Source organism: Capricornis sumatraensis, chromosome 4, assembly GCF_032405125.1.
Source record: "Capricornis sumatraensis isolate serow.1 chromosome 4, serow.2, whole genome shotgun sequence".
In the NCBI taxonomy this organism is placed as follows: Eukaryota; Metazoa; Chordata; class Mammalia; order Artiodactyla; family Bovidae; genus Capricornis; species Capricornis sumatraensis.
This window is the reverse complement of record NC_091072.1, coordinates 67,919,616-67,946,279: the sequence shown is the minus strand read 5'-3', so window position 1 is coordinate 67,946,279 and position 26,664 is coordinate 67,919,616. Positions and strand designations below refer to the sequence as shown.

The 26,664-nt window shown below is 41.7% G+C and overlaps 1 protein-coding gene and 1 pseudogene across 1 annotated transcript in view; both read left to right on the top strand.

The window, feature by feature from the left end:
- Positions 1-709: 709 nt before the first annotated feature.
- UBE2N (ubiquitin conjugating enzyme E2 N) overlaps positions 710-26,664 on the top strand; it is a 39,871-nt gene continuing 13,916 nt past the window's right edge. The window contains exon 1 of the mRNA XM_068970675.1: positions 710-816. Coding sequence (XP_068826776.1) covers positions 787-816 — 30 coding nt within the window. The 5' untranslated portion in view covers positions 710-786. The remainder of the gene's footprint in view (positions 817-26,664) is intronic.
- On the top strand, positions 16,241-17,352 carry LOC138077642 (hsc70-interacting protein pseudogene; annotated as a pseudogene).

Sequence of the window (26,664 nt, the reverse complement as noted above, 5' to 3'; positions counted from 1 at the left end):
CGGCACTCTAAGGGTAATCCTTCTTTTAGGGATTACTCTCTAATCCTCTCCTAGGTCATTCCTCCAGCGATCCAATCGGCAAGTCAACCGCTAGGGCCAGGCATTCAGAAACCATTCTTCCCCGCCCCAAACTCTCTCCAAATCCTTTTCTTTTAGCTTTCCTAGGACTAAGGGGTGTATCGAAAAGGCTCGACTTGTGCAAAATTTAGGCACCAAAATTCTGGCCAGAGTTTTACTGGAAAACTTTCGAGACCCTACTTGGCAGTTTCGGTGTTTCGCTTCCCTTTGAGGAAAGAGCCTGCGATCAATTTGACCTGTCTTTTGCCCACCGCCAGCCCAGACCGCGCGCAATGCAGTAACGTTGAATGAGCCAACGAACGGATGAATGGGTTACGTCGCCCAGTGGCGCGGGCGTGGCCGCGGATAAGAGGCCTGCGGGGCGCGGACCACTCAGTGCCACCAGCGCGCGGCAGGCTCGGCCACGAGCGCCGGAGCTCCGCGCCGCCCCGTGCCGCCTCCCCCAAGTCCCTGCCCCGCCGCGGCGCGTCACTTCCGCCACCCCCAGGCCGAGGCTGGGGCGGGGAGCGCGGGGGAGGGGGCCAGGTCCGAGGGAAGCCCGCCCGCGCCCGAGCAGGAACTACATTTCCCGAGGGGCCTTGGCGGCGGCGGCGGCGGCGGCGGCGGGCGCGGCAACGTCCCCCGGAAGTGGAGCCTGGGACTTCCACTCGTGCGTGAGGCGAGCGGAGCCGGAGACGAGACTAGAGGCCGAACTCGGGATCTGACAAGATGGCCGGGCTGCCCCGTAGGATTATCAAGGTAACCGCCTGGGCCCCCCGGCTCTGCTCTTGCCCTGTCGGCGTACCGCGCAGCGCGGCCCCTCGCTTTCTCCGGCCCGCGGCCTGCGGTAGGAGGCCCGAGGCAGCGAGGAGACGGTTTGGACGCTGCGGCGAGGGAAGTCGGGTGCTGGGGAGGGGGCGCCGGGGAGACTTCCGGCCGCAGTGGGGCACCCGGGTGGCGGCGATCGGGGGCCCCCAGGAGGCTCCCCCGCGAGCGAGGAAGGCCTGGCCCGCTCCTAGGCAGAGGGTGGGGCTGCGGTGTTGCGGGACTCTGGTTTTGGGCACGGGCCTCCGCGGCCTCTCAGACCACCCCAGAGCAGAGGCCGCGGGCGCGCGGGAATCGCGGTGGGGCCCGGACTCCGGGCAGGGGTTGTGGCCCGACGCGGTCACTCGGCCTCGGAGCCCCATCTCAGCCGGGGCGGGAGTGCAGGGGTGCGGTAGCCGCAGGTTCAGAATGAATGAACCGGGACGGTGAGGCCGGGCGGGGCCCTGTGCCTCAGGAGGCGGCTCCGGGAGGGCCGCGCGTCCTGCAGCGCCCGGCACATGCTCGCCCCTTCCTGCTGGGGTCCGGGAACGTGGGGGCTTCGCGCCCCGCCGCCCTCGCTTCCGCGATCTCCTCTGCTTTAAATGCGTTTCCGTTCGTTATCTCAGCGAAGTGATTTTACTCTGCTTGGCAAACTCTTCTAGAGCTGTTTCTGTTTGCAGGAAATTGTTTTAACGCGAGACCGGGCGGGAATTGGGGGAGAGAGTATGGGGGACCTTGTGAAATACTTTGCCTCTGTATTTCTTGCACTTTTTAAAAATCGTTTTTTGGTTTCTTATGAATATATACTTTGACAAGTACGAGTGGAACCATAGAAAATTCATCTTGGTTTTGTAAGTTCTTTACAGAAACATCAAATACTCAGATGTGAAATGTTCCTTGAAGTCCACGAAGACAAAACCTTGAGAATTTTTGATCATTTTTAATGAAGGAAATTAGCTGAACCTCTGTGTTGCTCACTATGCGAGTTCAAGTGCCTAAATTGCAAAATCGTTTGCTTGCTATAACCTGGTGAACGTATATTTAACTTGTCGTTAAAGTTTAGGGGAAGATGCAAGCTAAGTGAAGTGATAGACCTGTTGAAGGATGATGTATTGTGTAGTGTTCCTGCAGTTGCAGTGAAATATATCTCAGATGGGGTGTCTCTGACCTAAAGGTTCTTCATGTAGAGAAATACGACGTGTTTTGTAAGGTAGAAAGGCTTACTAGAAAGTACAGAAGTAGAACAGATTGTCATTGTGCTCTGGAGTCTGAATGATATGACCCTTCATAATGTTGCATGAAGCAAACCTCCATTTGTTGTGTTAAAGATTTGTCTTCGACTCTGTCCAAGGCACTTTAATGGCTGTGTGCTTTGGAGGGTACTTACGATGTGGTTTCAGTTTTAATACAATCGCATGGCCGCAATGGTCATGTTTATTGAGGCCCCAGTTGAATATGAGGGATGGAGGATAGGGTTATACACCAAATATCCTTGGATTTTTATTTGCTGGTATTCAGGTTATCGACTAAGTGTAAGTACACGGTACACATTGACATTCAAGATAACTCTCAAAAATACATAATGAACTAAAAAGACTTTACATATATTTTTTCCATTTTTGCTTAAGGCTGGATATATTCTGCAATAATATGAAAGCCTTGGATGGGAAAAATAAGTTCTGTGGGACTTTTATATGAACTTACAGATAGGACTTGAAGCAATAAGTTGAAGTCTTGGTGATAACATCTCTAGTGAAAGTTTCCTTGGTTTGGATTTTATCTTGCAAGAGGTGGTTTTACTTCAATGCCGTTTATAGCAAAAGGAACTGTTTTCTCTAGTTTCTAGGATGGATTGAAAGATTATACAATTTTTTTTCCCTATTGCCCATGCTTATATTATGTAGGCTTTTCCATAGTTGGTGAACACGTTTATATTTTATATCAGAATTAAGAAGTTTGCCTGTTTTCTGTCAACTACAATACAAGGTTCTATGTGGAATACAATGGTGGTGGCAGTGGGGTACTGCTGTCCTGAATGATGGGAACATAGTGTCTCTCATTGGCCAGTGTGATGCTTTCTGCCTCAAAAAGGCCATTATTTACATTTGCAAAAGACTTCAACCACTTGATACCTGCAGAAATCTTGTGAAGTGAATGATACTGTTTTAGGGCCTAGAAGCCCATTCAAAGGAGTTTTCCTAGGGCTTTTCAAAGCTAGCAGAGGAGGCAGAACTTGGATCTTGACCCAGTGGACCTTCCCCTGCCTCTTGTTATTGTGAAATGACATAATGCATGTAAAAGTACCTTAACAACTGTAACTATACACATAAAGATGGTTTTTTAAATTACTCTTCACCCAGTTGCTATTGCAGTCAAATTCCAATTTCTAATCCAGCAGTAAATTCTGTAGGCTCTATTTTTCAAATCTCAGACAGTAAAGAGCCTGTCTGCAATGTGGGAGACCTGGGTTTGATCCCTGGGTTGGGAAGATCCGCTGGAGAAGGAAATGGCAACCCACTCCAGTATTCTGGCCTGGAAAATCCCATGGATGGAGGAGCCTGGTGGGCTACAGTCCATGGGATTGCAAAGAGTTGGACATCACTGAGTGACTAACACATACCCACCCCCACACCCACACCCACCCCTGAATCAGATACGTTTCCCTGTCTGTCTGAAACCACTATTCAGTTCCATCATTTGTTGCCTGGCCTACTGTATTGATCTTTTAAACAGCAGCTAGTGTTACTTTTAAAAATATAAATCTAGTCATTCTGCCACTTAGAACTCCACAAAGGTTTTTCATTGCATTTAGAATCTTGACTATGTTTCCTCCTAGCTACAAGGCCCTCCATGCATCTGGGATCTACCTCCCTGTGAGACCACATCCCGCATTTCTCTCCTTAGATCGCCCCATTGCAGCCATCCTGCTGCTTTGCTGTACCCTGAACAGTAAGAGGCTCTGCATGTTCAGTCACAGGGCTTTCCTTCTGTTTATCGCATTGCTAACTTTGCCGTATTACTCAGTTCTCGACTTACACGTCCTGTCCTCAGAGAGGTTTACCTAAACTGTCCTAAAACGCGGTCCTTGCTTCTCCCCCATAATTGCTCTTTATCCCCCGTTTCCCTCTCTTCGGTATAGCATTCATCATTACTCAAAGTCACATTATTTACTCTTTGTCTCTACTCTCCATGAAACTCCATGAAGGCAGGATTTTGCTCAGATCCCTCCAACGCATAATCTACAAATCTAATGCCTAGACTTTGAAATACTGATTGAATGAATGCTATTCAGTCTCTTTGGAAGAAAACTTTAGGAGAGTTATTCTATATAATTTATTGTCACTGCCTAGTAGATTCTATCTGAATTGATGTCTGAGCTGAAAGTTTCTAATTCTACCCATAAGATTCATTAAAAACAAATCAGTCTTTTGTTGACTAGGAAATACATAGTGCACCTTTGAAAAGTTCCGAAGGATACGTAGAGGAAGATTAAGACTCATCTCTTATTCAGCATTCTAGTTCCCCTCCCCAGACAGCCACAACTTTTATTGTATGTTTTTCCTGAAAGACCAGAGAGACTTCGTGAGTCTATGTTCGGCCTGCTCCCCAAATAAATGGGCTTCCCAGGTGGCACTATTGGTAAAGAACCCTCCTGCCAAGAGGAGGTCATGACAACCCACTTCAGTATTCTTGCCTGGAGAATTCCATGGACAGAGGAGCCTGGCAGGCTACGTACAGTAGGATTGCAGAGTCTGACAAAACTGAAGCGACTTAGCGCACACACATGAAGTAAATACTATATCTTAATTCCTCCCTTTGCCCCTGAATATATCTTTGAGGTGACTAGTTTTTTTTAAAGGACTGTTTTGAGAAACCTTGTGGTTAGACCTTCATTTTACTAATTGCATATTGATAACTTCTAGATTGTTCCCTGTATTTTGCTATACAAACTGCTGTGATGTAGTCTTACACAGTGATATTTTGCAAATATATGAGTTACACGGAATCTTGGCAGTTATGTGTTTAGCTTGAATTATAGAATTTGCTTTTCTTTCCTCTTTTTCCTGAGCTAAACGTCTTTTAGTCTATATAGAAATGACAGAGCAATTAAAGCTTAAAGTCACATAGGGTGAAAGCTCCCTAAAATAAAAGGTCCTCCTTAATCTATCTGTCATAAAGAATCAGAGTTATTTTGGGAACAGATAAAAGAGATCTGTAGTTGCGGCTTGGTTAAAAACAAATTTGTGTGTTTTACATGTTACATTGACAGAATGATATTCCTTTAATTTTCTTCTCAAAATTAATCATGAGATCAGTAAAATATAGCCTAAGCAAACAGTTACTAAGTTACTCAAGGAGTTGACTTATTTGATTAAAACCTAGCAAACCAACCTTCTGAGATTAGAGTTTCATCAGTTTTTCCTACAATTTGTTTTTCTGTTTCATGAGGTTTAGTTTCAAATTCTTAAAAATGTAATCTGATGTTGTACTGAGTCTTGAGTTCTGTTTTTTATTTTAATAATTTTTATTTTGAAAAAATAGGTTTTTTGTCACTAAAAGTAATACATATTTTAATATCATTTGATATGTATTTTAGTACATAAGGTAGTTTTTAGTAAGAAAAGTAATTCAGAAAACCAACCCCTTTTTTAAGCCCTGAAAATCTTTGGCTGATGATGGGTTTTTTTCCCATTTAAGAAAAAAAAAAGGCATGAAAAACTTACCATGATCTGAAGATGCACTTGTTATAAATTGTAATGAAAACATTTTTAGGAAACCCCATATAGTAAAAATATGAGTAGAAACTGGTTTTTAGCTCTTTTGGTTGTTGTTCCAATTTAAGAATCCTCTGTGCTTCTTCCTAGTACAGTCAGCTGTATTTTTTGCATATGACTTCTGGGCATTCATGTTCTTGACAAGCTTATTTGTGAACTCCCTCAGTCTCCATGGATTCTAGGTTGGAGTCCCTGAACTACTGTTTAATCACTGTAGTGATTAAACTTTCAGTCTGTATGGATATTGTTTAATATGCTACCTAATGTTTTGATTATGGAATGTAGGCATAATTGAAAGTAGGTTAAAAATAGCAGTCAGTTTAGTTTTTTTAAGCTCCTCCTTGTCATGCACTTTGTTCAGGCCAGATTGATCAACTCTCACACAATAGAAATTGAGTTTTGTCAAATTATTAAGTACTTCCTGTGTAACCGGCCTTCTAAATAGTTGTATCAGAAATATTTCTCATTTGCTTTGTAGAGGTTCTGAGTTTTTTCCACACTTGTGATGACTTCCAGCTATATACAGTAGAGAACATTATCCTTCTACTTCTCTGATGAGGGGACTGTAGGCCAAAGAAATCGAATGACTAAGATTCCTGGCTGGCAAGTTAGTATTTATACTTTTTTCCCTGTGGTGTCTATAGTGATTTGTTTTACCTGTGTGTAAATGGATTTAAGAAGAAAATAACTTCCCTGCCTTGGATTCAAGTAGTATGGATTCTGAACATACATTTGAGTCTGAGTTATGGATGCATAAACAGTGTAGGAATAAATAGCAGAACCAAGGAAATGAGGATAGCTTTCAACAGGGGCTTTGGACATTACAGTTCTAGTCAACCTGGTTCTGATGTGGCTGCTTAATGTTACATGATTTTACTTGCTAAAACCAAAATAGATCTGAAAGGCATAGTGTATGTAGCAGTGTTACATTAAGAAATAAGGATTCTTCCCCCCCCCCCTTATTAAAGATTTCTTCTTGGTTTATTTGCAAATGTAATATAGGACATCTGTGGATTTACAAATTAGGATATGAAAAATAGGAGTTCAGTTAACTTCAGTTAAAATCTTAGCAGCTTTTAAAAATGCTTCCCAAGTGAAGTTTTTTTTGGTTTTGGTCTTTTTAATATTAAGTAGTCATGTTTGGTTTGTAGATTACGAAGGATGTAGGATCACCGTAGTCTAAGAGAGTGAGATCTGTGGCTGTGGCATTTCAGGCGACAGAAACTATTAAACGTGTGGTTGGAAGACCTGGGGAACTGGGAATCTACGGAAGGAATTCTTCATCATCTAGTTTTTCAAGAGCTGCACCACACCATTCAGGGTGTTGTATGTTTGTTAAAATTCTGGATGTAGCTATTGTAAAATCCCCTGAAGATACTTAGGAATAGACATTTTTATAATTTGGGGTTGGCCTGTAGCTCAGATGTTTCTGAATAATTAGGATTTGGCTGTAATTTGAAGTACATTTAGGTACTGATTTCAGAATCTAATGTTGACATATTTTGCCTTTTTTTAATTTTAATTGACTGTTTTGTCTTCATATTTTCAAACTCCTTTAGTAGTATTCTTGCCTGGGAAATCCCATGGGCAGAGGAGCCTGGCGGGCTACAGTCCATAGGGTCGCAGTGTCAGACGTGACTGAAGCGACTTAGCGCGGGATAGCATTAGTTTCCAGTGCTGTCACAATATGCCAGTGTCAGAGGCTTAGTCTGTTTTGGGCAAATCGGTTTCTGTTTTTAAGAGTCTGTCACAATCCAGTGGTTGAAGGCTCTGTAGTCTAGAAAAATACTAGAAAGAAGGGCAATAAATGTTATCTTTGTGTCTTGAGACTATGGGTGCTTTTTATATCTTCATAGCTTTCTAAGATTTCTTTGTAGTTTATACTAAGGAAAATGATATTGCTGTAAAGTCAGTGTGTTTTTAGTGACCTTTAAGGATCATTGGGATTACTGCCCCCTTTACCCCCTTAGCCTGTTGTTCAGTCACCGTGTTGTTCAGCTGCTCTGTCTTGTCTGACTCTTTGCAACCCCATGGATTGCAGCATGCCAGGCTTCCCTTTCCTTCACTATCTCCTCGAGTTTGCTCAGACTCGTGTCTGTTGAGTCAATGATGCCATCCACCCATCTCATCCTCTCTTACCCCTCCTGCCCTCAATCTTTCCCAGCATCAGGGTCTTTACCAAGAAGTTGGCTCTTTGCATTAGGTGGCCAAAGTGTTGGAGCTTCAGCTTCAGTCCTAATGAATATTCAGGGTTGATTTCCTTTCAGATTAACTGGTTTGATCTCCTTCCTGTCCAAGGGACTCAAGAGTCTCTCCAGCACCACAGTTGGAAAGCATCAGTTCATTTCACTCAGCCTTCTTTATGGTCCCAACTCTCACATTCATGACTACTGGAAAAATCATAGCTTTGATTATATGGACCTTTGTTTACGTCGGCAAAGTAATGCCTCTACTTTTTAATATGCTGTCTAGGCTTGTCATAGCTTTTCTTCTAAGGAGCAAGCGTCTTTTAATTTCATGGCTGCAGGCACCATCTGCAGTGATTTTGGAGCCCAGGAAAATAAACTCTGTCACTGTTTGCATTTTTTCCCCCATCTGTTTGCCATGAGGTGATGGGACCGGATGCTATAATCTTAGTTTTTTGAATGTTGGGATTTAAGCCAGCTCTTTCACCTTCATCAAGAGGCTCTTTAGTTCCTCTTTGCTTTCTGCCATTAGAGTGATGTCATTAGCATATTTGAGGTTATTGATATTTCTTCCGGCAATCTGGATTCCAGCTTGAGCTTCATAATGCAAAATTCAGACTTAAATTGGAGAAAAGTAGGGAAAACCACTTTGGCCATTCAAGTGTGGCCTAAGTGACAAATAGATTCAAGGGATTAGATCTGATAAGAGTGCCTGAAGAACTATGGACAGAGGTTCGTAATGTACAGGAGGTGGTGATCAAAACCATCCTTGAGAAAACGAAATGTAAAAAGGCAGAATGGTTGTCTGAGGAGGCCTTCCCAATACCTGAGAAAAGAAGAGAAATGAACGGCGAAAGAGAAAGGAAAGATGCACCCATCTGAATGCAGAGTTCCAAAGAACAGCAAGGAGAGGTAAGAGAGCCTTCTTCAGTGAACAGTGCAGAGAAGCAGGAAAATGATAGAATGGGAAGACCAGAGAGCTCTTCAGGAAAATCAGAGACACCCCTTACCATTGGACGGTGGCCAAAGAGGCCGTCGTAGGCTAGAAGGAGCCCGAGGCCAAAGCTCAGTCTTCTGTACCATTGTGATTTGTCTGCCTTTTACCATCCATTCGTAAAACATGCTTCGGTTCAATTAAATGGATATTTGTTGACGGCATAGGATGTATTCACTAAACCAGGTAAACAAGACAGGTATCCCTGTCTGGTGAAACAGTTGTGAAACAGGAAATTACTGTGAGGTGTGTTATGAAAGAAGGAAAACCTGGAGTACCATGGTCAGAGGAAAGGCATCTGCTGAGGAATGTTTTTAAATTTGAAAAGGAGGAGGGAGAGCGTGGACACAGGGACAGCAAATACGAATACTGGAAGGGGAGAGAGAGCGAATGAACGCATCATAGATTCCAGAAATCCAGTGCGGGAGGTGGATAGCGCCTTACCGTCGTTTAGTTAGAGGCTTCTGCGGGAGTCCTGTTTAGGACTGTAGTTTGCCTCAAGATGGAATGCCTCTCTGGGGCGGCAGGGTCCTGTCCTGCTCTCCTGGGCCCCTGGATCTGGGGGCGTCTGGGGTTCCAGTGAGAAGGAACTACAGAGCAGATGGGGAAATACGTTTGAGGTGTCACTGCCTCAGACCATGAGTGTGAGTTTGAAACAAGATGGTTTTCATTCAGTAAGCCTAAAAATAGATTATGTTACACTCATTTACATATTAAGAATTTTGTGTTTTCCACTCAAGGGAGGGTATGTACCTACTTAATTTCCTCACTGCCTCAGAGAGACTAAGGAAAAGTACTTTCCAGTAAAATTCCCCCGACACTTGCACATACTGTTATTCTTGCTTTGGCTTTAAAGAAGTCATTTCTTTTCACAGTGGATGGCACAGTCTTTTACCTTTAGTTATAAAAGAGCTATCCCCATTAGGTAATAACCGCCGCCCCCCCACCCCCCACCCCTGTGAAGTACTGTCTACCCTGTCTTTATTGTGGTGGTTCAGATAAGGGTTAAACTAAAAGGGCTGCGATCTCAATTCAGGTTCCTGCCACTGACCGTGATTAGCAATCAGAACACTTGGCCAGACCTTGTCTGTTTCTTATCAGAATCTCTTCCCCATTTAACTGGGCGGGTTGCTGATGTATTGTGTAGTAGGAACCAGAAGGTATTTTCTGTGAAGACTTGCTTAGAATCTGAGCAGCTAGTGTATGGCTGTGCATCAGAACTCTTCGGGCATTTATAAATTAAACAGTTGTCAGCCCCAGCCTGGTTTTTTGTTATGTTTTGTCTTAAGATCTCCAGATGATTTTGTAGGGTGTACCTTGCAGAAACAGTGGCCTTGTATGTGATTGGCTCTAGTGCAAAGATGGGTAGAATGTGGTGGAATTAAAATCACATGTACAGCTACCTTATCATATATAGAAAACAAAGGCATCAGTGAGGATGTTGACGGCTGACATTCTCAGTGGGGAGATCCTTCCAGATCGGTGTAGGGAAAGAGGTTTTTAGGGGAGTGACATTGGAGCTGAATTTTGAAAGATAAGGGGAAAAGTGGAGTGTGGGGAGAATGTTATTCCAGGTTAGACATACCAAACTCTAGGAAGACACTTGAGCAGTGCTAAAACCGTAATGTGAGTCAGCACTTACTTGCTTGGCCCATAGACACTTCATATGCAGTCTTTTAATTTGAAGTTTTTTTTCCTTTAGAAGTGTAGTTCATGGATTTATAGTCATTTGCTAAAAATCCAATTAATATAGTAATACAGAATGTTACATACTAAAAATAATCAAGTAATATGGATAATTATTTCCCCTTTACTTTCTTTTGCTGTTCTGATCTCCACTTTGTAGATAAAAATGAATATGAATATGAAAACTTACTGAATATGAAAGGAAAACCAAATGCTTCCATTTTTTGGTGTACAAATCACATATCATAAAATTCACTCTTTTTAAAATGTATAATTCTGTGTTTTTAACATATTCACGAAGTTGTGCAGCTATCAACACTATCTAATTACAGAACTTTTTCATCACCTGAAAAAAGAAACCCTGCATCTTCAGCAGTTCTTCTCTCTCCTCACTCCCTCAGCCCCTGGCCGCCACTTAGCCACTTTCTGCCTATGTGTTCACCTATTCTGGGCATTTCATGTACACGGAATCACATAATATGGCTTTGGTGTCTGAGCATGTTTTCAAGGTTAATCCATATTGTAGTATGTATCAATACTTTATTTCCTTACAGACTTTTTTTTTGGACTGACATTTTTCTAAATAAATACTTTAAAGAAATTAAATGTTGAATGAAACAAAGCAGAAGTTTTAAATCTGTTGGTTTCCATAAAACTAATCACATTTGAAATCTGTATTGCTCTCGAAAATTTAAGAAATTTCTTTAGCCTTGTGAGTCATTATTATTTTTAAATTGTCAGTGGGCAGTAAATTTTTATTTTAAAGACTGAATTTTGGGAATTCAGTGGTGGTCCAGGGGTTAGGACTCAGCATTTTCACTGCTGAGTGGCTGGAAGCCACTGCCTGGATTCAGCCCTTGGTCAGGGAACTAAGATCCTGTAAGCCTAGCAGCGAAGCCAGAAATAAAAAAGATTGGATTTTATCGCTGGATACTGAGAAATTTGAGCCAATTCTGGTAAATAACGAGTAGGAACCAGCATTGACTTTTATTTTTGTCTCAAGGGTTAAGAAACTATGTGACCTTGGCCGAGTCAGTTTCTCTGGGCCTCCATTATATCTGATTCCTTTTTTAAAACTTTTCATTGAGAAGAAGCTATGATTATTTAATCTTGGAACTGATTTTCCTTTTTAGGCTTTTAAATTGGCCCTTAAGCAATTCTCAAAAAAAAAGGGGGGGGCACAACTGCTGAGTAGTAGCAGTATTCTGAAATTTTATATAGCTTTCCAGTATAATTAATAAGAAGGCCTTTGTCCTGGGTTTCAGGTCTCTCCAATTGCCTACCAAGTCTGCTTAGATGTCTTGAAGACATTTTGAAATCAGTTTTTATTTTACGGTGGAATATATTCATTTTGCTGTCTCCCCTCCCTTGCATCAGTATTTTCAGTGTTTCTTTTCTTTATTAATTACACTAACATTAACTGAGTTGCCTGCCATTTACTTCTCTCCCCACCCCCTTAGACATTCAGTCTGTTACTAAGCCAGTGGATTGAACCTCAGAAATTCCTCTGCTTCTCCTAACCTATTCCTGTTTCTCATCCTTCCAGTTATCTTTGTATGTGGGCTCTTACCCGCTCCTGTACTTTTTTTTTTGCATTAATCAGAGAACACATCTGTCTTCACTTACACACACACATGTGCATGCTCTCTCTCACTCTCTTCATTTTCCACCTTGCCACATTATTCTGAAAAACACCCAGTGTGATCATGGTGAGCTTAGGCTCGAGTTCGTATTCCTTGACTTGGCAGGCAAGGCTTTTTCACAACTTGGTCTTTTCTTCATTGACATTTCCTTCCTTGTCTGCCCTCTCCCATACAACTGCTGATACTGATGGTGTTTACAAGTTAAAATGATATATTTTCTAACTTTTGAATTATGACATGTTGGCAAGAGAACATCCTTCGTATGAAGTGTTACTGCCCAGCATTCTGTGTTGGTTGAGTTTGGGTTTTTTTTTTTTTTACTCTCTCAGAGAATCTTGACTGTAGTCATCTTGGTTATATTCCTAGCATCAAGTATATCGTGGTTTAGAAACTAGCATACTATTTTCTACATGAAAAGAAAATCAGGCATAAAATTGAAGTCATTTGCTTTATTTTCTATGATCCTATAAAGGCACTCTAGGAAACAAATATCCTATTGTTAATTGAGTCATAACAGTGAAAATTTTTTAACTTTTGACAAATAAAAATTGTAAGTATTTAAAGTGTATGAGGTGATGTTTTGATGTATGTATACATTGTGAAATGATTACCACAAGCCAACATCTGTCCTTACCTTTGTTGTTTTTGTTCTGGTAGTCAGAAAGAATACTTGTTAGCAAATTTCAAGTATACACTGTATTAACTGTAGTCAGCTGTTGTACATTAGGTTACCAGAACTAATCTTCTGAAAGTTTATATCCTTTGGTCATATATTCTCTTTCCCTCCTCCTCTCAGACTCTGATAACCACCTTTCTAATCTGTTACGAGTTTTACTTTAAACAAATTGTTTTCAGGATTCTGCACATAGGTGACACCATGCCTTTCTGTGTCTGGCTTATCACACTTAGCATTGTATCCCTGGGTTCATCCACATTGTTACAAATGGCAAGATTTCATTCGTTTTTACAACTGGTGAAAAGATACTTTAATTTGTTCTCTGTAATCAGACAAATAGAGTATTTGGCACTACTTGGGTCAGGGTTTTGAGTGCCTTTTATATGCTTATGTTTTGTTTTATTTTACATTCTTGTTTTGGCTGCACCATGCAGCTTGTTTCCAACCAGGGATCGAACCTGTGTCCCCTGCAGTAGAAGCTTGGAGTCTTGAACACCGGACCGCCAGACAAGTTCCCCATATATGCTTTTTAAATGCCTGCCCTCGTGGTTCCTGCAGATACACTAGCCTTTTGTTTTCTGCTGCTGAATTCATAACAGCGGGTTAGTTGTAACTGGGCCAGAAACAGGCGGTGGAGAAGCCCAGTGCCGCCTCCCGTCGTGGCAGGGCTTGCACCAGCGGGTCCTTACTGTATTAGTGTGCAGTGGGACTCGGATAGCCAGGAAGCTAGTCCTCATCAGTGAGCAGCCTTTCACTCCTTAAGCCCCTCAGGTAGGACTTTAAAATGCAGATGTTTAGGTGTACTATCTTCCGAGGTGGTGAAGTAGTAAAGAATCCACCTACCAATGCTAGAGACGCCAGAGACAAGGGTTTGATCCCTGGGTCAGAAAGCTCCCTTGGAGTAGGAAATGGCAACCTGCTCCAGTATCTTTGCCTGGAAGATCTCATGGACAGATGAGCCTGACGGGCTACAGTCCATGGGGTTCACATGGGTTGGATGTGACTGAGTGACTGAGCACGCGTGTGCACGCACACACACATATAATGAAAGAAGAAAATAGAACTTGCACATTTCCTCTTTTATAACAATTTTAATATTTTAAGAATGCACACATATACTCCTTTACTGTAAAGTGTTTACTTGATTAGTTCATTTGGATCATCAGGCCAATTAGGGTTATATATTTATGTAAATTATGACCAGTGGATGTTAATATTTTAAACATTAAGAGTATTAGTATGCTGAGTATCAACTGCGTTCCTTATACTGATTGTTGATAGGTATCTCTGTGGTTTATGGCAGATTAAAACAAATACTTGAGATAATTTTTTCTGCTTGGTACATATCATCTACTTCATTTTGCCATTAGCTGGCATGTGTAGTCAGAATGCTTTAATTAAAATATTTGCTTTTAGTATATAAACACACTAACATTCATTTTTATAAAAAGATCATGTCCGCCCCCCCCAACACACTTATTTATTTATTTATTTAATTTTTGGGCCTCTCCGCATGGCATGTGGGATTACTTTCCCGACCAGGGTTGCAACCCACACCCCACAGTAGTGGAGGTGTGGAGTCTCAACCACTGGACTACCAGCAAGTCCCAAAGATTGTGTCTTTTAGAGCCCCAGATACACGTTGCAATCCAAGTCCAAAGATTCACATTATAATTATAAAATTGTAGTGTTTCACATTATCATACTATTTATTCTGTCATTTATATTATAGAGTTAATCATACAACTTCTGTTGGAAGACAGTTGTCTTGAAAAAAATGTGATTGTGAACTACAGAAATGTTGCCCATTTTGCTCAGTATCAAGAGTCTTATTGTTCTCACATCTACTGAAAATGATTTATAGTGAAAGTGAGAAAGATTGAGATGGGATATTTGTATCCTCTGGCAGGAAAATCACCTTCCTTAGTATTGATGTGTGCAGCATGCTTTTTTCTATAGATTATTTTTGATGCCCAAATGTGTGAAGTTGTTACCTCAAAGTATTACCAAGCTGTGTACAGAATTGCTGGACCCTAAATCTTTCATCAGGGTATTGGAGATTACCTGACTGGGAAGAAGCTGGTTGTATAGTTGTTGGGAGTTCTACCATGATTGTGAAATTCTGTTTGGGTCGTTCACACTTGGGTGTGGCTTACTTTGAGCGTATTATCAGATTGTTTTCTAAAGGGCATCTAGCTGAGGTCCTCTGCCTTGAAAGGTGAGGAAGGGTGGGTCTTAGTTCGTACAGGGTTGGTCCTGACTTCTGTGAAACTCACTTTGATACCAGTAAATTGCCTTTGAATCCTGAGTTTGATTATTTTCTACTTATTGGATATGGGCACTGTGGCTTCCGCCAGTGTCAAGTGGAGGGGCTCCCAGACACCTGGGGACTGAGATGCTTCTGTGGGCAGCTCTAGACTTGGCATTTCCTTAACTGGCACAGCTGCCTTCCTGCTTCTTAGCTGTCCTTTGTGTCTTGCTGAGTGTGGAGGGTCAGAGGGGTGGGGTGGTACCAGGCAGTGTGCAGGCTGGGCTAATCCGTTCCTCTGGCAGTTCTGTGAACACCTGTGAGCTGTCACACGTCAGGTTGTTACTTAGGTGACTAAAGGATGAGAAGAGAACTTCAGGGTACTGCAGATGTAGCAGCTATAGGAAGCACACACTGTGCTAGAGCAAATCAAAGCTATATTTTCTGTTTGTAGCTCTGATACACCTTTTAGTTGGAGAAGGAAATGAAAACCCACTCTAGTGTTCTTGCCTGGAGAATTCCATGGATAGAGGAGCCCGGTGGGCTATAGTCCATGGAGTCGCAAGAGTTGGACATGACTTACCTACTAAATCATCATCATCACCACACCTTTTAGTTATAAACTCCTTGTCATTCTCCTGAGTCTGGGGTCAGAAACAAAGAAGTTGAGGTTATTAAAATTTAGCCACTGAGAGAAGGACCCCCAGCTGGGATCCAGAACTCTGAAGCGAGTCTAGCCCTCTGATGGGGGTTCCAGGGGGATGCTCTGACAATCAAACTGGTTCTTTCGGCCAGCGTCAGGGGTCATGTTCTATTTAATGGCCACACGCAAGAGAATATTCTATTCTAAAAGACTCCTTGCAGAGGCTAACAGCTGCCGCCTCCTTGAAAGGAGGAAGGTCCCTCTAGAGCACTGGTTCTGAGTTAGTAAAAGAATGTGTGGATGGAGAGACAGGCAGCAGCACAAACAGCCACATTTCTAGAAGTTTCTAAGCAGTGCGCAGGGCAGTGGTAGGAGTAGGAATGAACAGGCGAAGGACCTGGGGTCATGAGATTGTTGGGCTGGCGGAGCCAGTGGCCAGGAAGGTTCTAGTCTGTTCTGCCTCACGGAAGCTTTATGTGATCACACTGCCCACGCCTGGAATCGGGCCACACCAGCCGCCTCTAGACCATGGACCCGCGCAAAGTGAGCGAGCTTCGAGCCGTCATGAAAATATGTAAGCAGGACCAGAGTGATCTGCACACTGAGAAAATGTGCGTCCTGGGGGAGTAGGTGGAGAGCATTGGGGGTAAAATACTACCTGCTGCTCATAAAACTAAATCGGAAGAAAATACCAAGGAAGAAAAAACAGATACTGAGAAGGCGGAGGAAAACGAAAAGACAAACCCATCAAGTGAGGAAAGTGATCTAGAAATTGACAGTGAAGGTGATTGAACCAGACGCTGATGCCTCTCAGGAAATGGGAGATGAGAATGTAGAGATAACTGAGGAGATGATGGATCAGGCAAATGATAAAAAAGTGGCTGCCATTGATGCCCTAAGTGATGGTGAACTCCAGAAAGCCATTGACTTGTTCACAGATGCCATCGAGCTAAAGCCTCGTTTGGCAGTTTTGTATGCCAAGAGAGCCAGTGTCTTCATCAAATTACAGAAGTCAAATGCTGCCATCTGAGACTGTGACAGCTATTGAAATAAATCCTGGTTCAGCTCAGCCATACAAGTAAGTGGCAGGGGAAAAGCACACAGACTTCTGGGCCGTTGGGAAGAGGCTGCCCATGATCTTGCCCTTGCCTGTAAGCTGGATTATGATGAAGATGCTAGTGCAGTGCTGAAGGAAGTTCAGCCAAGGGCCCAGAAAATTGCTGAACATCGGAGAAAGTGTGAGTGAAAACGTTAAGAGCCCAGGATCAGAGAAAGAGTAGAAAGGGTTAAGAAGGCTCGGGAAGAACATGGGAGAGCCCAGAGGGAGGAAGAAGCCAGATGACAGTCAGGTTCTCAGTATGGCTGTTTTCCAGGTGGCTTTCCTGGGGGAATGCTTGGTAATTTTCCCAGAGAAATGCCTGGAATGGGAGGGGGCATGCCTGGAATGCTGGGAAAGCCTAGGCTCAATGAAATTCGTAGTGATCCAGAGGTCCTGCATTGCAGGCATGCAGGATCCAGAAGTTATGGTGGCCTTCCAGGATGTGACCCAGAACCTGGCAAAGATGTCAAAATATCAGAGCAACCCAAAGGTTAGGAATCTCATCAGTAAATTGTTGGCTAAAGTTGGAGATCAAGCATAATGCCCTTCTGACATAAAGCCCTGCTGGAGGAAAAGCAACTTAGATCACCTCATGGATGTTGCAGTGATACAAACCAGTGTACCACTGACCTTCTCATAAAGAAAGCTGGGGTGCTTTGAAGGTAATCCCTTCCCCTTTGCCCCAAATGCAGCTGAAAACATTTTACAGCGGTTTGCCGTTAAGGTGTTCATTCAGATAATGTTTTCCGACCAGAAATTAAAAACTTGAAGCAATTTTTAAACCTTAAAAATATTTAAAATTAAAAAGGTGTATTAACTCCCTACATTTTTCTTTACTAATCATATTGATTTTTTCCTCTGAATTGATTAGGCAAGGAAGATACATCAGTGTGGAAGATTTATTGTTCCAAGTTTGAGTGAAATAAAGATTTGTTAGTGGGAAGCTAATACAACATTTAAATAGATAAAGTTTGAGTTGGACATACAGTTACTGAGGCATTTTGATTTGTCTTTTTAATTGCTTTGTTGTTACCATTTTAAATGATTTGCTTCTGTAACTCTTGGGACCACCAGTATTGCAGCAGGGCCTGGGGAGGGACTGGAAGCGCTTGGCAGGGCAGCAGCTGTCTTCCTGCATTTTATATCACAGGTCCTCTTGTGCACATGGATTTAAACCTTACACTGTGGTGAAGGGACGGTTTTTATAATGCTGCAGTAAAACTGGATTACTTAGCTCTGTTCTTGTCTGATATCTAAAATAAATGTTTCATATTTCCACAAAAAAAAACCCAAACTGGTTCTTGGTGTGGAGTAAGCTGCTGTTAGATGAATGTGCAGCTGGGATATTGATTGGGTAGTGCTGACAGGCACTTCGGGTGGGCTAGAAGCCTGAAGAAGCAAGTCCATCCTTGCAGCTTAAGCAACCACCTGTGTACAGAGGTTAACAGTGAGCCCTGGAAGAGCAGAAATATGGTTTGCAAAGTTCCACCCCCAGAGTCATAAGTACAGAATTTATTTCAGTTGAACAATATTTAATCTGGCACAGATAAAAATTTCCCAGTGTAGAGGTTTTAAAGACAGAAACTGTCTGACTTTCTGGTCCGGCCCTTGATAGAGAAGAGCAGGAATCCCCTGAGATGTGGCGATATTTGGCTTGACTTGAGTCCTACAGAGTTAGGAATTTATTCAGGTTTTTAAAATGTGTGTGTATTTCTTTTGATTGTCGTTTTTTTTGAAAGCATTATGTACTCTTTGTTCCATATCTTTAAATCCCCCACTTTGTTCAGTCAGCCCTCAAATCTCAGGAAAGACAGAACTGCATCCCTTCAAGTGGGGATTAGAGAGAGAGTATGCCAAGGGAGACAAGGTCGCCTGTCCTTGATGGCCCTACGTCAGCCTTAAAGACACTGCTTCGTACACTACCAGAGCAAATTAAGAGACATGTTGATTCACCTAACGTGAATGCAGAGGTGTGAAGCTCTGCTGGATGCTGAGGATTCCAGACTCTTAACTGTGATGTATGAAAAGAGCTCTTGACTATAGAGTGGCCTTTTGGTCTGCGTTCTGCCACTTGATAGGTTTCTGTGCACTTTTCTGAGGATTACATGAAACTGTATAGTATGTGAATATCCAGGTCAATTTTAAGGATCAATCAGTTGTCAATTCCTGCACCTTAGAGTTCTAACTAAATGCATCTAGCTATCCAGTTCTTTAGACTCTGAAAGTTCAATTTCCTGCCCAAAGTTTGGCCATTTATTAGTAGTTTAAGGTCTTGAGGTTTCCTTTTGTGTATGTGGTTCTGGCATTGTACGTGCTATAACCCAGACAAGGTCTTTTAGTTGCAAGCATTTTGCATGTTTAGTGATTTTTATTGAGTTAGGAGTTTAGCAGCAAATGGTGTGCCCCACCTTGTTGGCTCTTGGTTTTTCCCCTCTTTTCTCATTTCTCTTGCACTGCTCCACTGCTTAGATTCTCTCATGTCTGGTCAAATTGTGTTGCTCCTGCCCCCAAATCCTAGCAATTACTTACTCAGGCTTAGAATAAAGAACCCTGTTTCCCTAAATTAAGACCCGTTTCCTTCCCTCAGTAAGCTCATGACACATACTATACTTTTTTCTTTTAAATCAACTTTAAATTTACATACAATTACATGCACTCATTTTAAGTGTACAGCTTGAGTTTTGACAAATGTGTACAGCTATGAAACCGCCGTCTAAGTTAAGATTTAGAACATTCCATCACCCCAGCAGAACACTTAATTGAAAGATCATACTGTTCTGAAGTATGTTTTCAGTTTATATGGCAGGAATATTTTTCTGCACTGTGATTTACGGCATCTTTTTCCCCATAGGCTTTGCTGTGAGTTAATCTTTGTTCTGAATTTTAATTAAAGATTGTCTTGATGAGACATTATTACTTTGAAAATAGGGTTATTCAAAATGCACATTCAGTTTCTCTAGGTGATTTTATTTAGTTTTCTTGTTTTTTGTTTTTGATAAGTAGTACTTGCACGTTACAAAATTCAACAAAGGGGTATTCCTTGAAAAGTGTCCACAACCTCTGTGTCCCAGTCAGCAAACTCCTTTTCTCAGAGAAGCCGTTGTTTACTTGGACAATTTAAATCAGTTATTTTATGATTTTGTAACATTTTTTTGGTTCAGATATATTTCTACATAATATATTAGCTCACGTTGCCAGCAGGCCCTCATTCCAGCATTTATATTCTTTAAATGTTTGATCACATTGTTTTAGAGACTCAGGCTTCCTGGATGAAGTGGATGAATTTGACCCAGTATTACTGTACACAGGTGTTCTATCAAATAATACTTCAGCCTTAGTGTGTATATTTGTGCCTCTTTCAGCTCAGTTCAGTTCAGTTCAGTCGCTCAGTCGTGTCTGACTCTTTGCGACCCCATGAATCACAGCATACCAGGCCTCCCTGTCCATCACCAACTCCCAGAGTTCACTCAGACTCGTCCATCGAGTCAGTGATGCCATCCAGCCATCTCATCCTCGGTCATCCCCTTCTCCTCCTGCCCCCAATCCCTCCCAGCATCAGAGTCTTTTCCAGTGAGTCAACTCTTCGCATGAGATGGCAAGAGTACTGGAGTTTCAGCTTTAGCATCATTCCTTCCAAAGAAATCCCAGGGTTGATCTCCTTCAGAATGGACTGGTTGGATCTCCTTGCAGTCCAGTTGTGTTAAAATCTGAGTTGTTGTAGTCATTTCTCCTCTGGCTAAATAGCACAGGACAAAATAAAATCTGAAATCACAGAAGAATTAAAAAAAAGTACATGTACTGAGTTATACTCCAGTTGGATCTCTTAAGATTATTTAACTTACAACCAAATTGATAATCTGTGAAATATTGAAATCTTTAACTTCATGTTAATTTGGTTTCTTGAGCAATTTTATTTCAAATTCTGCCAAAAATCTTGAGGTAGAGGATGGAATCTTTAATATGTCAGCCAGTTAGTATTGAGCAAATTATCATTATTAAAGTTGAGGAACATAACCATTGGAGCCTCATGGTTGCTAAAGGGACAAGAGAAACTAAAGCCTGCTTCCTCCGGTGCTTAGTATTTGGTCCTTTTAAGTACACAACCTGTACAGAGGGTATCAAGGCAGGACTTCTTAGCAGAAGTTTGAAGATAGTGTGTGAAGATTGGGTTTGAAGTTTTAAACAGTCTCCTTTCTGCGTACTCCAGCTGTGTACAGCCACTGTCTGGCTCGTTAAAGCCTTGAGCCTACCATTTTTGAAAGTTCAATCTGTTCATTCATTTGGAATGTGAGACACTGTGGTGCTCAGCCTTGGGACTGTAAACTTTAGTGCGTTCCTGCTCAGTCGCTTCAGTCATGTTCGACTTTTTGTGACCCTATGGACCGTAGCCCACCAGGCCTCTCTGTCCAAGGGATTCTCCAGGCAAGAATACTGGAGTGGGTTGCCATGCTCTCCTCCAGGGAATCTTATCAAGGTGGGGGTTGAACCTGCGTCTCCTATGTCTCCTGCATTGGCAGGCAGGTTCTTTACCGCTAGCTTCACCTGGGAAGCCTGTAAGCCTTAGACCTGGGCCTTGATCTGTAGGAGCTGGTGTGGCTTGGAGACCAACAGTGGGGTGGCAGAGCATGTCAGGGACGCCCTTCTGGAGGAGGCGCACCCCTGCTTTGCAGCAATATTAAGTAGCATTTAGTCAGTTGCTTACCTGTTACGTGACAATTGACTTTCAAAATGGTAGGAATGCTGCTTTGTGGGCAGAATAATGTCTTATGGCTTAGATCTACTTCCTAATTCTCAGGAGCTAAAGGATTTTGTCTATGTGGAGACGTGTGGTAGGTGTATAGAGTCTGGGGCCAGGCTCTCTGCACTTGATCTGTAGCCCTGCCAGATACTAGCTTGGACATCCTCACTTGACCTCTGCTTTTTTATCTGCTTAAATATACTAATCCTGGTCTAGGGTGGTGGGGAGGGTTAGAGTGCAGAAAACAGCCTAATGTAATTCTGAGCCTTATTTAATATTGCAGATTACTGTTTTCTGATTTTGCAAAGATACTGCCTCTCTGTAAGTCTAAAAAGAATGAACATCTTTTGTGTGGGAAAGCTATGATTGTCATTTCATGTTCAACAAAATAGATGGTATTAAACATAGCTTTCTGAAGTGGGGCATAGATTTTTAAAGTAGAGCAAATCTTCATTTGTCAACAGTTGGTAGGAAAATGGGATGTTTGGGATAATCATATATTTTGATTTTATTAGAATTATATATATTATATATATATATATATAGAGAGAGAGAGAGAGAGAGAAGAAGAGTTAATTTTGCATGTGTTAGACAGTGCTAAACTATTTTTACAAATGCTAAACTGAAGTTTTATTCTGTAACCCAAAGTGTTTAGGATCTTGTGCTGCGTAACTTCATGGGGTGCCACTCCTGCCAGCTGAGCGGCATGTTCTTGGAGTTGTGCAGTGTGGCACAACTTGTTAAAGGATGCTTATTCGGGGGAGGCAGAACTCTTAATATCTGATTGTTTCCTCATTTATCACACACTGCATGCGCAGTGTGAAAAAAACTTAATTTTTCCTTTCTGGTGGTTTGGATTTCAGACAAAACTGTGCCAGTGAGACAGTTGGATTGAGAGGGCAAACCTGGAGCAACTGCAGCTTGTTTTTGTTTGCCTCGCTGAAAATTTCAGCTGCTCTCCCTCCATCTGTCATCTTGTCTGTTAATATCAACAGAGGCCTTTCCTATTAGTGGAGTCCTCAAGCTTTTAGCACCTGAATTTTCCTGGGATTGCCATGTTTGAAACTCGAAGTAACTGGTAATCAAGGAAAAGAATTGAATAGATGATGTATAGTAGTTGTAGAGGTGTAGCTGCTAGCTGGTAGGCCAGCCAGGAGAAGTGCCTGTTTGTGTCATTTGGTTTGCAAAGAATATTTATTATCTACAAAGCAACCAGGAAAGCACCATGCAGTGACATAATAAATGAAAAAGTGTAAACGTATTTAACCGTTTCTAAGGACTTTTGTCTTTATCAGAACAAATATGTGCTGGAATGTTAACCAGATTTTGGTTATTAGGAGTATGGCAATTTTAAGATTTCTTTCTTTTTTTTCTTTTAATGAGCAGGTGAAATAATCTTGGGGGGAAAGCAGGTACCATGAGCAACAAATTTCTTCCTTATTTAGATATTTAAGCATTGGCATAGATGCTGGGCATATAATACTATATGCATAATATCCCTTTTCTCAACAGGAAAGAGGAAATGATGAAATATTGAGTATTGAACAGTGATTACAAGGTTAAAGAATATTACAGAAGGGGACTTTCCAGTAGAAGGAAACATCCAGCAGTAAGATTTAACCCATCTCAGTAATAAAATGTTCAGCCAAGTTTAGTGTTAGAGAGAACCTTTGAAATGTCTAAGGGACCACATTTTAGTAGGTGGAGGAGGTAAATGAATTTGTATGGTTTTATACAATTAGAACTGGAATTAAATTCAGATTCTTAGCTCTAAAGTTTTTTCCCTAGTAGGCACACTAGGCTGCCTAGTTGAAGTTAGCTGTCTAATGTGAAGTTAGCTCCATCTTTAAAGGCCCTTAAACTTGGTAGTTCTTTGATAAAGAGATTAGCCAGCTTCATTGCTCTCCTCCTCTGACCCCGCTTAATTCACAGAGATAGCTACTTCTTAACCTCTTCATCCCCCCCAGGCCATTAGCTCTTAACCTCCACTTTCTTTTCTAATTCAGACTTTATTTTTAGCAAGCAGTGAAAGCCAGCTTTGGCTCTTTTAATCCGCAGTAGTATTTACTGGGTTATGATATAAATAACACAGTCTTCAGGACCGCCAGAGGGAGAGGCAGCTAGGAACATGGCTGGGACTCAACGTCACCGACTTCACTGCGGACACTGTATGCATCGCACACTGCGGTGTGATTGCTGATGCTCCCCTTGGCTGTCTATTGGTAACTCCTGCTGTTCATTCCAGAAGGCATCCTTATTTCGTATCTTTAGTTTCTGAACACAGGTTTTGAATGAGCCTAGGTCTCACATGCTGGATTGCAGGAGAGTTAGGAAATAAGACTAAAGCTTCTGTTGAGGCAGGTGAGGATCTATGAAGGTTGGGGAGTGTAATCTCCAAATACATGGGTGTTCTAGCTGTTGGGTAAAGGAATGACATTGCTGTCGGGTAAAGGAATGAAGAATGTCTGCTGTGAATCTCCTTTTGCCTTATGGTGCCAGGCAGGCCTATGTGTGACCATAGATAAGTTTTTTTTTTTTTCCTAAAACAGTTACTTCAGATTTTTGCATTCTTCTCAAGCTCTCAATCTGAACATTGCACTAAGGAGGAGGAGGGGAAGTTGTGAACAAATGGGGAATTTTTATCATTGCTTAATAGTGGACCAATTTATAGATACATGGCTAAGCTTACACATACAGGCCTTAAAATGAATTTCCAACTTCAAACAATGAGTTAAAGCTTGAAGTAAGAAACCCATAGTCTAGATCATTGTTAACTTAGCTGAATTTTTTAAAATGTTACAGGTTCACTGGTTTTTGCTGGTGTACCATCGCTCATAATTAGTGTTCACCATACAGGAACAGGCATTCAAAAATTTCCCCTATTTCTGTTCAGTATGAATTCAGAAGACACCCTTACAGGTCCCCTCACAGAATCTTAAATATGCGAGTTTTCTTTTTTGTTTGCATAAGTTTATTAACGGTGCCTTAAGTACCTTGGTGCAATAGCAATCCCAGTGATGAAGTTTTACTGTTTTTCAGTCCTCCCTTCATTCAGAGTTCTAAGATACCATTCCGAAGACAGAATTCATTAAGACAGTTACGTTACTCAAATCATTAAAGGCTTATTTTCATTTTTTGTGCTACAGTCAGTTCAGGCCATGAAGTTTTACGGCATCCATCAAACAAGAAATCAGGAGAAATGGAGAAATAGCTTCTGTGAGTCTACTCATGTCTAATTACAGTGCTGGGTATTCAAAGGACATTTTTACCACCAAGAATTTCATGAGTGTTATATGAAGGAGTAGTTGATATTGTCTTTAACTGTGATGTCAATATTTACAAATCTTATGGAAAAAACGAAGGAAAAAAAAGATGGAGATGTAAAGTTTCCAGAAAACATGTAAAGTGTCTTTAGAAATAGCCGAGAAAAAATATGCCCTGATGTAGTCCTGTTGTCCATACAGTGTCTCTAACTCAAACCTTTACCTGCTTCAAGTCCTTGATATTCTCACTCTAAAATGCATCTTTTAAAAGACTAACTTCTATGTATATTTTATGAAATTTTAAGTCAAGAACAGTGTATGCTTTACACTCATGTTGAAATAAATTCCTGGGGTGGGAGGGGGCAACGGACTCTCTTACTCAGAGTTAGTTGATACAGTAATACTATGAGCAAAATAAGGAATTAATACATTTGTTAGTAAGTTTGTATTTCAGAGTCACAAGAACATTTCAGAGCACAATGATCTGTGCAATATGAGAGAGAAAATGGCTTACCATAGAACAGATAGTTTGAGGTCAAAATTATGTATGCCTCTCCCTCTCCAAGGGGTCTTCCCAACCCAGGGATCAAACCCAGCCTCCCACACTGCAGGTGGATTCCAGAGAATACTGGAGTGGGTAGCCTATCTCTTCTCCAGCGGATCTTCCCAACCTAGGAATTGAACCGGGGTCTCCTGTCTTGCAGGCGGATTCTTTACCAACTGAGCTATCAGGGAAGCCAGAATTATATATGCCAATTTTTAAATCAAATATCGCATATTTTTCCTGCCTTATTTGTTTTAATAAGACTATATACTTTTTCAGTTGACAGACCCAAAAGGAAAATAAAGGTGACATGGTTTAATTTTCCTTTTCCATGAAGCACTTCTACATGACCATGAAACCTTTCCTTAACTTCTGTGCTATTTTATCATCATGGCAAACATTTGAGATTTACTGTTGTTATACTGTAATGGTTACTCTTTTCCTTTTTAAATTTTACTTTGGCTGTTCCAGGTCTTAGTTGCAGAGAGGGAAATCTTTGTTGCTGTGTGCATGATCAAACAGAGATCTGATCTGAGCAGAGATATCAGATCTGCATGATGTGAGCAGAGATCGAACCCCAGGACCCCCACTTTGGGAGCTCAGAGTCTTTTAGCCACTGGACCACCAGGGAAGTCCCTGTTAAGTGGTCACTCTTAGTTCATCATTTTCCTCATGTGTGGAATGGGTCTGAGGATTAAATGAGTTAATGATACATTTCAAACATCAGTATTTGACCTAGTTTGTTTTATTACTTGAACTTTTATATGCTCTGTGAATCAGGGACTTTGCTTGATAATTGAGTAGAGTCCCTGACCTTATGGAATTCACTGACTAGTGATGGGGGAGTATAAGAAACAGACTGCAGCGTGTCCTCATGCATTTAGTGGGGCAGAAGAGCTGGGGGACAGCAGACAAGGAAATCAAGGAATTCAGCCTAACACTTTTCTTTGTTGGATGCACAGTTTGTTAGTAAGAATTTTCAGATTTTTGTCCACTGTCAGTGATTGGAATAAATCGTACATGCCATTCCTGGGGTGGAAGTTACTAACACAGCAGGTATGGTAATCCTTCTCATCAGCTCTGTGTGGAACCTGAGTGTGCCTGCTTTTATTCCTGGAAGAAACCTGTGTTTAGCACTTAAAACTACCATTTGCTAGCTGGAATGCCCATCTTCAGATAGTGTAGGGTCCAACAAGTTAACCAAATGATTGTGCTAGTTATAATAAGAGGAGTGGAGATAATTAATGCACAGGAAACTGGGAGTACAGGGCAGATGCTTCCAGACTAATTCATACCTGAGGAATAAGT